Source organism: Ochlerotatus camptorhynchus, unplaced genomic scaffold (genome assembly GCF_037179485.1).
Source record: "Ochlerotatus camptorhynchus isolate MF236.1 unplaced genomic scaffold, CSIRO-AGI_Acam_v1.1 ptg000276l, whole genome shotgun sequence".
Lineage (NCBI taxonomy): Eukaryota > Metazoa > Arthropoda > Insecta > Diptera > Culicidae > Ochlerotatus > Ochlerotatus camptorhynchus.
In genome coordinates, this window is record NW_027040765.1 from 13,695 (window position 1) to 27,726 (window position 14,032).

The window sequence follows — 14,032 nt, forward strand, 5'->3', positions numbered from 1 at the left end:
AACAAAAATAAATGGAAATGAAACGCAAAGAATGAGTGGGAGATTATTGAAAACGACGATGGAGACGCAGTATGTGTCATGTGATTTTGACATGATTGTTGCAGCAAGCCAACTGGTCTGTTTTAAAATCTTTCCACATGCTCACCGTTATCATTGAAATGTTTACGACTACCTGTCCGGCTCCGGTGATCAATCTGTGCCGCAGATGCCTAGACAGGCCGTTTACGTATGTTACCCAAATCCAGAACGAGCAAGTTCACGGTCGAAATGGCCCTATTACGCAATAAATCATTCAATGTAATCCTCGCCGCGGCTTCAAAAAAAAAAGCGCATTCGCTAAAATGACCACCCAGACAATTTGTCGTTTGTCACTGCCAATTGAGCCGAGTTTCGTCTGCTTTCATCCGAATCAAGATTTTTTTATGGAAAGAGGTATCAGACATTTATGTTGCGACCCAAGCAACAGTCACAACTTCCTTAATTCATCTTGAACATTTAAAGAAAGATTCAATCTAGTTCTTATCTCATTGTTATCATACCAAAAATCTCTTTCATCTCATTTCAGCTATTTTCGGCACTGCTGCGATCCGAGCAGACGAATGGCACTACCCGACGCCCGCACCCAATGGGGTAATTAACGGTAAGTTTTCGATGTTTGTTTACCAACTGATGGCGGGGAGAACTTTCTAAATACGTTGAAAGAAAGAATCTAGTAGGTAGTGAAGGCATGCAAGCAACCGTGTCACACACACAAGTGGTAGGCAATGAGATAAATAGCGGATACGTTTCAAACGTTGATTATCTTGATTATCGCAGGAGGCGGGGAATTGAGTTTATTTGCATTTGCGCTTCTACAGAGGGAATCAACTCTTTCTCCTCAGAACACGCCGCATGTAGGTACCTATAGTAGCGATTGCATGTTCTGTGGGAAATGCTGCAGTCAAACTAGATGAATCCCCTTCTTGGCAGAAAAGTCGTAAATCACGCAAAAGAATTTACTATGTTATCAAAGTGGCGTGTTAAACATCCCATTAATGATCCGAGGGAATTAATTTCCTGCACCTTTTGGGGCGGGAGGTTATCGGAACTGCCTCGGAGCCGAGCCCCCTACCATAAATTATGTAATTACCGAAAAACGGACAAATTTAGCGCACTGCGTTGCACTATCAGTAGGGGCCAAGCATGAATCGGACATCGCACGAAATGCAGTATGTTGGTTGTGGTGATGACGTTGACGCACCGGGAAAAAGCAGAGGATTATCTGCGAAACCCTCCATATGGAGGCGATATGGAGCCAGCCAAAATCAGCCCAGGCAATCGATACGGTTTAGGTGACTCTCCTCGTCGGTTGACGTTGGCGCACTCCATAATGTGTGGTTTATGAACCAGACGCCGAAATTGGATGGTGTAATAAAACAATTTCGGGACAATCTGGTTATCAGTGGCTATTAGTCTGAGCTGCCGAACGGGAAATGAAGGTATATAAGAAAAAAAACTGAGGAAGGTTGATGAGGTATTTTTGGCAGATTGTTAAGTCAACTTCGGTGGTATTTTTAGAATGAGATATCGAACGGAATTTTACATCGAAATTTAAAAGTTAATATAATGTTGCAAATGGAAGACGTTGCATTTTAAAAATATCGCTGTAACGTCAACCTATGAATCCACTGCACAAGAACGCCCCACCGACATTTCCAGATAAGGAGTTTCTGCAATATACGAGCAACCAACAAACAAATACAGCCAACTCTCCATATCTCGATGATCCATATTTCGAAATGTGACCACTTTTTTCAAACGGTCTAGTAGGCTAATCTTATTCTATGTCTTGATCGCTCCCTATCAAAATGGTCCATTCAATATCGAGATATGAAGAGTTGACTGTAATGCACAAAAATGACGTATAGAGATTAGTCACTTTCGACGCACGCACACTAGCGGGTGCATCGCCGTGTAAAGTTGTTTATTATTTTCCACTGACAACCTAAAAAAAAATGTAGATAGAGCTGGAATTAGGGCCTAACAGGTTTTGTAAACAATGACTTCTCTCGATGATTTATAGAAATTCAAGGCGCGCCCACGCAAACCAACATAACCATCGGGTAGGGGGAGACTTTCTCTACCTGATGGTGACATTGATTTGCTTGGGCGAGCCTTGAGTTTCTAGAAATCATCGAGAGAAGTCATTGTTTACGAAAGTTTTTACGCCCTAATTCCAGCTCTATCTATCTATCTTATATTTAAAAATGGAGGTCACTTACATGGAAATAATAACAAATTCAGTTTTACAAGCATTGCGATTTAATCCGATTTAATTTATAATATGGAACGACTTCCATCTAGGCCACCAATAGATGTAAGAATATTTGGATTGATAAAAATCATCGAACCCAATTTTACGGAATATTGTTCTTGAGCTCTTCTGGATAACTGCCTGAGGCCTAGTCGTCTGATATTCCTCTTGATGTCTTGTGATCAACCAGACAACCAAATTATTTGAATTTCAAAACCTGCAGTCCACTTAGTGAAAGACTTTCGTTAGTTGGGCTGAGCTGTTAAGCTGAAAAATGGTTGAGGGATACACCGATTGTTTATTATCATCACAATCCTTTAGCAACTATCCAAATTGGTCATACATGAACCCCTCGGAAAAGAAATAGTACTGTCAAAAATGACGTTTGACTTCCATTTAGGTTGGCTACAGCCCAACTAACGGGAACCCAACTAAAACGTAGCCCACATAAACATAGCCCAACGAGGGAAATTTGACGAACAAATAGTAATCATAATAAGTAATGAAGTGATCACAATTGGGTTCTTCTGAGGTAAATGTATATTCGTAATCTGCGTTAAAAATGGAACCGAAGCCCAAAATTTTCAAATAAGTACATTTGCATCAGCAAAAATCTCCATCCTAGCGCCCCTCGATGGGACTTTGTACGGAAGCGGGCTGTCAATTTGAAAGATTAGTTCCAAAAAGCGAATTGGTATTTTGCTTTAAATCTTGATTAAAAAGTTTAGTTTATCGGATCGAGAAAGTAAGAGGTTGTATCATAGAGGTAACTCTAAGACTAGAAGGTCCCGAAATAACGTGCTCAACTTTTTGGCTCAGCTCTGGTACTCTCTTCGGTCCCAAGCTAATCGATTCACCCCTCGAAACATAAGAAAAACCAATAACCCCTCATTTTATCTGTCAAACTTTCATAGCGAATCAAAACAAACATTGCGTAGTACTAGAATTTTGACTAGAATGAGGTACGTTAATCGTTTGCTTGGGACAAATAGGCTAGTCAAGTAGTGAGCCAATTTAAAATCGTTAGTTTCGTATTGATTGTTGGTTGTATCCAAGACACAACCGTAGATTTGACGTAGGATTACGTGCTTGGTATTAACAACCGATGGCAACTAACGATTTTAAATTGGCTCACTACTTGACTAGCCTATTGGTCCCAAGCAAATCGATTAAGGTGCCCCATTTTAGTCGATATTCTAGTACTACACTATGTTTGTTTTGATTCGCTATGAAAGTGTGACAGATAAAATGAGGGGTTCGTGGATTTTCCTATGTTTTGAGGGGTGCATCGATTAGCTTGGGACCGAAGAGAATACCAGAGCTGAGCCAAAAAGTTGAACATGTTTCTTCGGGACCTTCTGGTCTTAGAGTTACCTCTAAGGTATTAATATTCGGCGACTGTGTTAGGGAAAACACATTTTCCCATCACGGAGACGCCTCGTTTTTTGATGACAAAATTACGCATTTTCGTGCATAAAACGCGTGGATTTTTTGATTTATTCAATAGATAATTTAAAAAAGCGAAAATTATTGATTGAATGAGTTTCTTGCTAAAATTTTCTATTCGCGAGATATTCAAGAATCTAGAATAAATTCGAGATTTTTTGCTTTTTCCTAGCGTCCTGGAGAAAACCTTACTTTTATTCGAAAGTTTTCTGGTTAATTGACAAGGTCATGTGGTATTCGGCCTGTTACGCATTTGACCACAAACGTTCGGTTGCTGGGAAAATTATCAAAGAGATTTGGGGGCCTTGTGGTTGGCAGCAAGACGAGCGAACGTTCAATGGAAATCACCTCTTAAACAACAATAATTTATGGTGGTTCTAAAAAGGACCGTTTTGTCGTGATGGTTGAGTAATGCTGAGCTATTAGGGTGTTCAACACAGATGAGCCTGCGAGCTATAGGTTGTTTGGGACGAGGGAGACGCGCTTGGCATAGATGGCCTACAGTGACTCACGAAGAGCTACTGAATCCGATCTAGCTTCCGAGTAGCTTTTCGTTGTGTACTGGAGAAACATGTTCAACACCACGCACAGAAAGCACTGCTGCTGCTGCTGATGACAACCACCATAACACGACCACCATCGTCGAGATCGGATGGAATTCGATTTTGAAATCTGTGTTAGAGAAAGCCAAGGGTAGGTCATTCCGCACACCAAACTTGGGTCAACATTTTTCTCAGTGTGCCAGAGATGTGCCGATTGTGCCGGCAGCGCCGATCATAGAGCAAGCTGCGATTTTTAGTAAAATACGAATATTATGGCTTATTTAACAGCTTGAATATTTTGGTTTGCAATCGCAAAGATAACATCGGTCTAGCGACAACCATGGAGGAATGTTGGTGAGATGGACCGTGGGTGGTCTCAGGTGGTCAATAGGACACAACAAAGAAAAAAAAATCCGGAGAGTCCCCGCATCGAAAACCGTTGGATGCGATAGTTGAACGGCCCCGAAAATGTCGAATATCGTGATGGAAAGGATTCCTTCTACCGACGAATAAAACGCCTCTACACCAACTGGAAGGAACCAGAATTTTCCCATGATGATTAGCTGCATAAGGTGGATTGCATTCTGACGGCGGTCGGCGTAGACGAAGAAACCATCTACAACAAATCCACCTCGCTGCAGACCTGGTTGCGATACAAGCTGGCCGATACGATTACGGTGCTGTGCGAAAAGTCCATCTTTTTCCTGACCAGCAATAAGTAGATCCATAGAGGTAACTCTAAGACTAGTAGGTCCCAAAGAAACGTGCTCAACTTTTTGGCTCAGCTCTGGTACTATGTTCGCTCCCAAGCTAATCGATGCACCCCTCGAAACATAGGAAAATCCACGAACCCCTCATTTTATCTGTCAAACTTTCATAGCGAATCAAAACAAACAATGTGTAGCAATAGAATTTCGACTAGAATGGGGTACGTTAATCGATTTGCTTGGGACCAATAGGCTAGTCAAGTAGTGAGCCAATTTAAAATCGTTAGTTTCCACCGGTTGGTAGATCGACTTCTTGAAGCAGATCGAGAAGAAAGGTGAGGAGGGCATTCCGTCGGTGAAGCTGTTAGTTCGGGATAAGAACGACAAAGATAAGGCCAATTTTGAAAAGCTGCTGGAAGCGATCAAGGGATCCAAGGATTGCAAAACGTTGGGCGTCTTCTCCAAGGACAACTTTCCGGGAGAATTCTGTGAATCGTGGCGAGCCTTCGTCAAGGACAAGAGTTTCGACACGATGGACATCAGCGTCCCAATCGGGTACATCATGTGCTCCAAAACGGACTCCGAGGTTATCACCATCAAGAAGGCCTGTCTGGTGACGGTAGACGTATAAACCTATCGGATCACATCATGGAGATTATCGATTCTGAATTACAGCTTGAAGTTCAGTGCATTCAGCGACAAGAACTATCTGCACTTCGGGTGCGCGTTACAAGTCCTACTGCTCCAATGTCGTCCGAACGTTGCTGGTCAATCCGACGGAAACGATCTCAATCTGGAAGAGGAACTGCTGCAGGTGATGATTCCGGGCAAGAAGCTCTCGGAGGTTTTCGACGTCGGAATGGATCATGTCAAAAAAGAGGATCCCAAGCTAAGACGTCCGGTTTTGCCATCGGGTTGGAGTTCCGGGAGAATTCGATCGTAGTACCTCAACCACTGAAATTCGGCTTAAAAAATGTAAGTTAATTAGGTTTTGTGGAAGCAATAAAAATTCCGTGATTGTGCCGTGAAAAGTAGTTCGGTTATGTTCAAGTGAGTTTGGTTTGCTAGATGACCAATTGACCGAGTGCTGGTGATTTGCCTCTGGAAAAAAGAGTCCTTACAAGTCCAGTGGCTGCCACTCCCGAACCGTTGCCTCAACATAAAATTTTATGTTGAGGCAACGAATCGGGAGTGGCAGGATGTGCCCTTGTTTTGACCCTTCTTTTCAGCAGCAAATCACCAGTACCAGGACAATTTCATCTACCAAACCAAACTCACTTGAACAATACCGAACTACTTTTCATGGCACAATCATGTTTTGACAGTTCGGATCACCGCACATTTAAATCGGCCGTTTACGATTTTTGGACACAGTTGTTACCCTTCACCACCATCAAAGCATATCCAACGTTGTATCAGTAGTTGGACCAGGAGTTCTTGATTAGCCAGTGATCTTCTCCTTTGAGTTTTCTGTATCCAACAGCCACCACTGCATGATCCAATCCATCCCAATTGTTCTTGCATTCCTGTTCGTAGCTGCCAGCCTACATTTTGAGTTTAAATGTGAACCGAGAAGTGAATTGATGGTCTAAGATCCTCTACTATACTCAATTAGAGTACGTTTCTGAAATACACAGTCAAACAACACGTAATGTTGTGAACAACTTCAATGACAGCTGTCCAGCAGTGCTCCCATTTGATTTAATGAGCAATCCAATGCCTACGAGATTGTGCCAAATGTGTGCCGATGGATGTGCACACTGTGCTGAGTAACTTACCCCTTTGGGAAAGCGCTTTTTGCAGGCAATCGGTGATAGTTTTGATCACCTTTGCAACCGTTGGACATTCGTGTAATTTTCAATAGTGACCTATTGAAAATTGAAAAAGTGTTCATTTAAGCACCCGTAGAAATTTTTTCAATCGATTAGCTTGTTTAGAATTAAAATCCATCCGCAATTGACAAAGATATGAGTGGCCAAAACCTGACCACTTTTCGTAACGCAGTCGATTTTGGTTATTTTAAAATTGCACCCCCAATATGTTGCCAAAAGACGTAATCCTACGTCAAAACTGGCTTTAAAATAGCCAACAATTAGCTAAAAACGCGAAAGCGGTCGGCGTAAGCATTGCGGAAATTTGTATGTATGCATGGACAAAAGCAAATCGTCTACATTGAACATTTATCGTGAGTTACTCTTTATTATCAAGTTTATTCACAAGTTACAAAAATAGTTTAAATAGACATTTATTTAACTCTCGTTGATCGAGATGTATGCAAGCAAGACAAACCGGTCCATAAGATAGAAAAGCCTTCAAAAGTCTCAGAGACATATTCAACCATTCTCAAAGTACGAGTAATCTGTGGAAACATTTTATAAAACATAATCAGCAGGAGGTCAACCGTCAGAGCAGCTGACTGACAGCCGCCGACCAGACGGGCCTTCTCGGTCTGGGTCAACTTGCATTCCTAATTGATATCTGCACAGGAAATGCAACGCAAGACAATCACATCGTGTACTTGGTAATTGCCATAGAAAATGGGGATTATCAATCGCTACACATGTTGTATTCGTCGTAAAAATAGCGCATTACTGATAATGGGTCATCTGGCGTGAACCTGGATGTCACTCTTCCTGGTTCGATCGGTTCGACGAACCCGGGGTATCTAGGTCTGCAAATGAACTCGACTTTGTCAACAATTAGTGAGTGGGTGCAAGCGTATTTATCTGCCCCACCAACATACCCTTGAGCCGTTGACACTTGGGCTCAAATCGATCCATTCAATCGAGAGTACCTACCTAGCGCGGTAGCAGTCTACCTACTTACCGACTAATCGTATGGGGCATCTGGAGGGTAATTAAACAATTAGTAGCGCCTAGGGTAAATAGACCACTGATAATGAAACTCGACTGACGACACGGGTGGTAGCGAAAGTATACCGACTTCTGTCATCGTCGTCATCAACATCGCATCAAACACCAGACGGTTATCAGTAGTTGAACAGTAGTAGGCGTGCGGGGTGATCGCTGATGTCAACAATACATCCAAGCCCTACTGTGATCAGATCACTGCTTGTAAATTGTAATCCGTGCGAAGTATTGCACAATTGTGGACGGTGATTGTTTGCAAACAGGAAAAATGCTCTGACAAATTGACTATCCGCTGTTAGTGGTGACCTTTGGCGGTGATGATATGGCGTGCGTCTGTCATGTCTACATTTGCCATCGTATTATGCGTGCGTGATATAAATTGAGACGACCACCGACACGCTTTAATTCAATTATAAAAGTAACCTCACCAGAAGTATTATTAGCTTAGAATGAGATGACCCTCTTCTTCACTTGTCAAAGTATAATCTCATTGACAGCCGTATTCTCACATAATTTGTGACTGTTCGAACCAAATATTCGCTTACATAAGTAGCTTTAGTGAGGTGAGCCACCTCCTAATTTCGAAATAGGTGAAAATACCGCGCCTAAACCAGTGCATTCCGTCCGTCAATCTTCGCGCTGTGCGGCGGCATACAAAACGCATACCTCACATATCGTTTATCCGACCAAAATAAACGTTTTCAGCTTATTTTCACATAGATATAGCAAAAGACAAAACGTCAATCACGCATTTATGCGAGAGAAAATAGCAAACACACGGACATGCCTACTTGGTTCATTTTTTTTTTGTTTTTCCACCATTACGCCAATTCACACATGGGTTGCACCCCCACGAGACACAACCAATTTGCGAATATTATTTTAAGCGCTTATCCCAACAAATGGGGATTTTTTGCTATCTCTCTTTTCCAACTTGCCATTAGGATCTTCTTCTAATGTGCTTCAATTCTTTTCCATTGCATTTTTCCCCTGACAGATCCGGAGCACTGGGGTGGACAATGCGACAACGGTCGGCGCCAATCACCGATCGACCTGACGTACCAAGCCGCCGTCAAGGGAGATTTTTCCCCGTTCCTGTTCAGCAACTACATGAATCCGATCCGAAATGCGCAGCTGACCAATACCGGCCATTCCAGTAAGTTTTCAGAATTACTCAGTCCCCATAACACCAGCTATAACGCGTTAATCTTTCCTTTCAACAACAGTCCAAATCGACAATACTGACCCCTCGGTAACGCTGTACGGCGGAGGTCTTCCAGGTAAATTCGTTCTGGACCAGATGCACTTCCACTGGGGCTCCGAGCACACCATCAACGGTGTCCGCTACGGTCTCGAGCTTCACCTGGTTCACCATGACTCCCGGTACGCTAGCCTCACCGAAGCCGCCGCCGTCAAGAATGCAGTATCCGTCATCGGAGTTCTGTTCCACGTATCCAACCAGGACAACACCCACCTGGACGTACTGCTGGAAACCTCGAACGACATCCGGGATGCCGCCGGGAAGAGCGCACCCCTCAAAGGTAAGCTATCTCCCCATAATCTGCTTCCCAAAAACCGCACGTCCTACTTCCGGTACGAGGGATCCCTCACCACGCCAACCTGCGCCGAGTCCGTCATCTGGACCGTGTTCACCGAAAGCCTCCCCGTCTCGTTGGATCAGGTCGAGCTGTTCAAAACTATCCACGACCCGACCGGACACGAACTGGTCATCAACTACCGCTCGCTGCAGCCACTGAACGCCCGCGCTCTGGTCTACACTACCGAAATTGATTACTCGGGAAGCGGTTCTGCCCAGATGCTTCCGGTTACGCTGGTCACCCTGCTCGGTACAGCAATTGCCGCTCTGCTCGCCATGTAAGCAGTCATAAATCATACAAATATGGAACGAAATTGAGTAGGAACCCAACATACGTGAATTAGTCTGTGAATTAGAGGTGCTTCATCAGTGGAACCAACAATTGTTGCCAATTTAGGGAACGGAAGTCCGAGGAAGGAGTTTGTGATAGTCTGTGTTCGGTAGCATAGCTACGAGGAGAATGGGAAAAGCATTTCGACTGTGTGCTTGTTCGCTGTAAACTAGATTTGGTTTTGTGACATTAGCTTTAAGCAACTCAAATCATAGTCCCAAGGATAATAGTTTTTAAGAGTAGAAGATGTAATGAAGATTATAATATATTATTATAATTATTCATAGGAATTTTAACTAGCACTAGCAGTTGTACGAAATGTCGAACAATAAAAGTTTACTTTAGTTGAATGTAATTTTGTATTTTCTTGATAAATCCGAAACGTTGAAAACAATAAATCCCGCTGAAGTTTCTCCAAATATTTTTTTTAGAACGTTGCTTATCATACACGCATACACATACAGTTATTATGACATGTTATAACTCTGTAGTCTGAACTTACTAATAGATTCGAACCAAGCTAATGAAAGACAAATAAAGCAACTGAAATGCATGCCCATCAAAAATCAGACAATGATAAATCTGGCAGAATGATGCCAAGTACACGGCAAATGAGAACAACCCAAATTTGAGTTTACCGGTATTCCCTTTTTGGACCCAAATATTCGTAGAAGTGGAGCATGGTTTGTTTGAAGCCGGAATCTTCTTCCATATACGAACTTGTGGAACTTCGTTAATGCAAACACGATTGCCAGACTTTCGCGATCGGGCAGAGAATAGCGTTGTTCTGCTGCAGTGAGTGCCCGACACGCGTGCTGAATGACCTTGATCTTGCCGTCGGGGAACTTATGGCTAATGGTTGCCCCAACTCCAAACGACGATGCGTCGGCGGACACTATTATTTCCAGCTTCGGATCATAATGCGGATAAACGGATAACGTAGAGTCCTTATGTTTGCGACAAACTTCCCATAGTAATTTATAGCGCCAAGGAATGAGCGAACTCCGGTGATGTCTTTTGGCGGAGGCATGTTTTTGATAGCTGTAATCTTGGTTGGATCCGGACGGAGGCCATGCCGATCCAATAGATGACCCAGGTACCGGATCTGAGGTTTCGCAAAAGAGCACTTTTCCGGACGTATGGTGAAACCGTACTCCTGAATCCGCTGTAGAACTGCGTGCCGATTCTGTTGGTGCTCCTCAGCATCCTTGCCCGATGATGACATCGTCTAGGTAACCAGAAGTTCCCGGAAGTCCCGACAACATGGTATTTATTAGCTGCTGAAACGCACCAGGTGCAGCTTTAACTCCGGGTGGCAACCTGTTGTATTGATACTGGCCCCAGTGTATGTTAATGGTAAGCATATTGCGGCAGCTTTCATCCACTTCCATCTGTAAGAAGGCATCCGACAGGTCAATTTGGCTGAATACCGTACCGTGAATGTCCTGCGGTAGTGAAAGCGGATACTGGTGAGATTGAAGCCGCTCGTTGAGCCCAGTGGAGTAATCTCCACAAATACGGATGCTACCATTTGCCTTCCTGACTACTACTATTGGGGCCGCCCACTCGGAGTAGTCCACCGGAGAGATAATGTTCAAACGTTTCAAACGGTCGAGTTCCTCATCCACCGTGGATAGCATGGCATAGGATACCGGCCTACGAGGACGAAAAATAGGCCGACATGGCTCTTGGAGCACTAGCTTGATTTTGGTTTTCGTACACAACCCTAATGTGCTACTGAACAGTTTTGAATATGCTTTCTGCAGGGAACTGTTGTCGACCGGCACTCCACTGACGTGATTGCAAAAGTTGTCCATCGGTAACGGCCAAAGGTTGAACTTATCGATGAAATCGATACCGAGTAGGTTCAGTGGACGATTTGAGACGAAAATGCGACCCTGATGAGCCGAACCGATGATCGATACTTCACAGGCACACTCGTACTGCAGGTCAAGCTGTTCGCCAGATGCTGATTTGGCGATTTGCGTTGACGGAACCACTGCTGGTTGCCCTATTTGCTTCCATACTTCCTTGGACACAATGGTGATATCCGACGCAGTATCCAATTGTAGACGCACTGGAACACCGTTGATTTCCACCTGCACAAACCGTCGCTTGCTCTGGACGTTGCCAACTGAAAGAGCGATGGTTTTAGTGGAAAACTTACCGCTGCGTTGTTTGACAGGTTTGGATGAACGTTTCGTACTTGAGCAGTAGCCTTCCTTGTGGCCAAACTGCTTATATTCGGCGCATCGGTGGTTCTTAAAACTGCAGAAATGCATCGCACCGCAGTTCCAGCACGGTGTTGCTGGACCGTTCTTCGCCTCTTCCGGTATTTTCGAAACTTTCCGGTGCTCCATCGACCGCTTCCGGAATTTATTCTGATGCTGTGGACCTCTTTGGATTGCTTGCACCTGTCCAGATGGGCCTTCGATCATCGCTGCGTCGCTCTTCAAATTGATTAACCGCTGACATTCCTCTATCAACGCCTCCAGGGTGACGTCATTGCTGTCCTCTATCTTCGTCAGCAACCTGGTACGTACTTCGGCGTCGCACTCGCCCTTCAAGCCGCACACGTACATTAAACATTTGAATTGTTGGCGAGATGGACCGTCACACGGTCTAAGCCAGGGAAAAGAGGAGCAGCAAAAAGAAAAAAACATTTGAATTGTTGTTCGGACATCTTCGGCAACTCAAATTCCACACACATTTTGTTCACCCGACACGCAAAAGAGACATAATCTTCAGTTGAGGCTTTGGTAATGGTGAGCGTACAGTAGCGTTTTTTTTTTACCATTGATTCCGTGGTCCCGAACAGCGATTTAAGCTTCTGGATCGTGATGGCGAACGTGAAATCTTTCGGGGTACTAGGCAGGATATAACTCACAAACCTGTAATGCTCGTTTGTTCCCAGCCGACGAAGAAGCAACCTGACTTTTGCACCATCATTGAGTCTATGCGCATCCTTGGCGAAAAGATCATCATGTCCCGCGTACCAAGCAGCAAAAGTGCAGTGGCTCTCAGGATCAAACTGGAACTCTTTGATATTGCCAGCTAATGAATCTAGAATAGCTTCCGGATTTGGTGGAACACTGACGTTGATTGAAGACAATGCATTTCGAAACGCGTTCTCCTGTTGCTGCAGAAATCCCTGCTGCTGATGGGTAGATTCGCGGTGTTGCTGAAGGAGCTGGTTTGTAACTGCCTGCTGCTGTTGGAGTTGTTGCAGAATGTGGACAATGATGACGTCCGCTGACACAGCTTGGGGCACAGGCTGTGGAGGCTGCTGCTGATACTGTGGATGTCCATTTTGATGTTGTTGTCCGTCCATTGTGCTGAAGGTGTGCCTCCTTTTGTTCGGTGGCAGAGGCGTGGTGTACTTTCGACAAGGCGGTGTTATCGTAATTAATTAAACTACTATACGTTACGATCTAATAAAACTATTCGTCTATTTCACGACACTTTAAAAGAGAGATTGTTCTTCATTCTAACGAGACAATTAATTACAGACTGGTACTCTACAATGACACACAAGTGACGTCCATCCAAGTGACAGCCGACGCTGCCAACGGTGAGCCCTGTGGTAATTCCTGGTTAGGGTTTCTTGTGTCCCCAACAGTTTACTAATAATCACAGAAAGTGCAGGAACTCAATGATGACTAAATTTGCCTAATGCATTTCTGTGGAAGCCCTCAAGAAAAATCTATCGGAAAATGAGGAAAATTGACGAAAATTTTACTCAGTCTAGGAGTAGTACCAATAGAATGAGTGAATCTAATCCTTACTTTTCTCATATTCAAAACAAACAAACAAAACTTGGAAAAACCTCGAAAAACATGAGGCAAAGTTATCCATCCCTGAGTTCCTGCACGTTATGTGATTTATGAGTAAACTAAACTTAAATTTCGGTCGTTCTAATTCACCGTGTATAAGTGTTTCTATTCTCAGTCCATTTAGATTCTTACGTGTACGCACTTAGTTTTGTGTGCTAAATATTGCTAATTTTAACCGAGATTTTCACACAGGAGTTCACGATCTGAGTGAATTAATCAGTCTCGGTAAAAAATCGCTGAATCTCAGCAAGCAACGCTGAATCTCAGCAGGTCATTTTTGCTGAGATCTCAATTGAAATGAAGAAAATTGACATAATCACGCCCTTTAACAAATTGCTGTCATAAATTGGAGGATTTTCTAATGGGTTCTTAAATTTCAAAAAAATATATCGGTTTGCGTTTTCTGAGCACAA

The 14,032-nt window shown here is 43.6% G+C and overlaps 1 protein-coding gene across 1 annotated transcript; it reads left to right on the forward strand.

Annotated features, from left to right (window-relative positions):
- Nucleotides 1-565: 565 nt before the first annotated feature.
- Nucleotides 566-10,141, forward strand: LOC135706257 (carbonic anhydrase 1-like; the record flags this gene model as incomplete). The annotated part of the gene is made up of 3 exons (XM_065227827.1): nt 566-640; nt 8,856-9,014; nt 9,085-10,141. Coding segments are annotated over 3 exons (887 nt in total), but the record flags the coding sequence as incomplete, so codon positions are not given.
- Between the last annotated feature and the right edge of the window lie 3,891 nt (nt 10,142-14,032).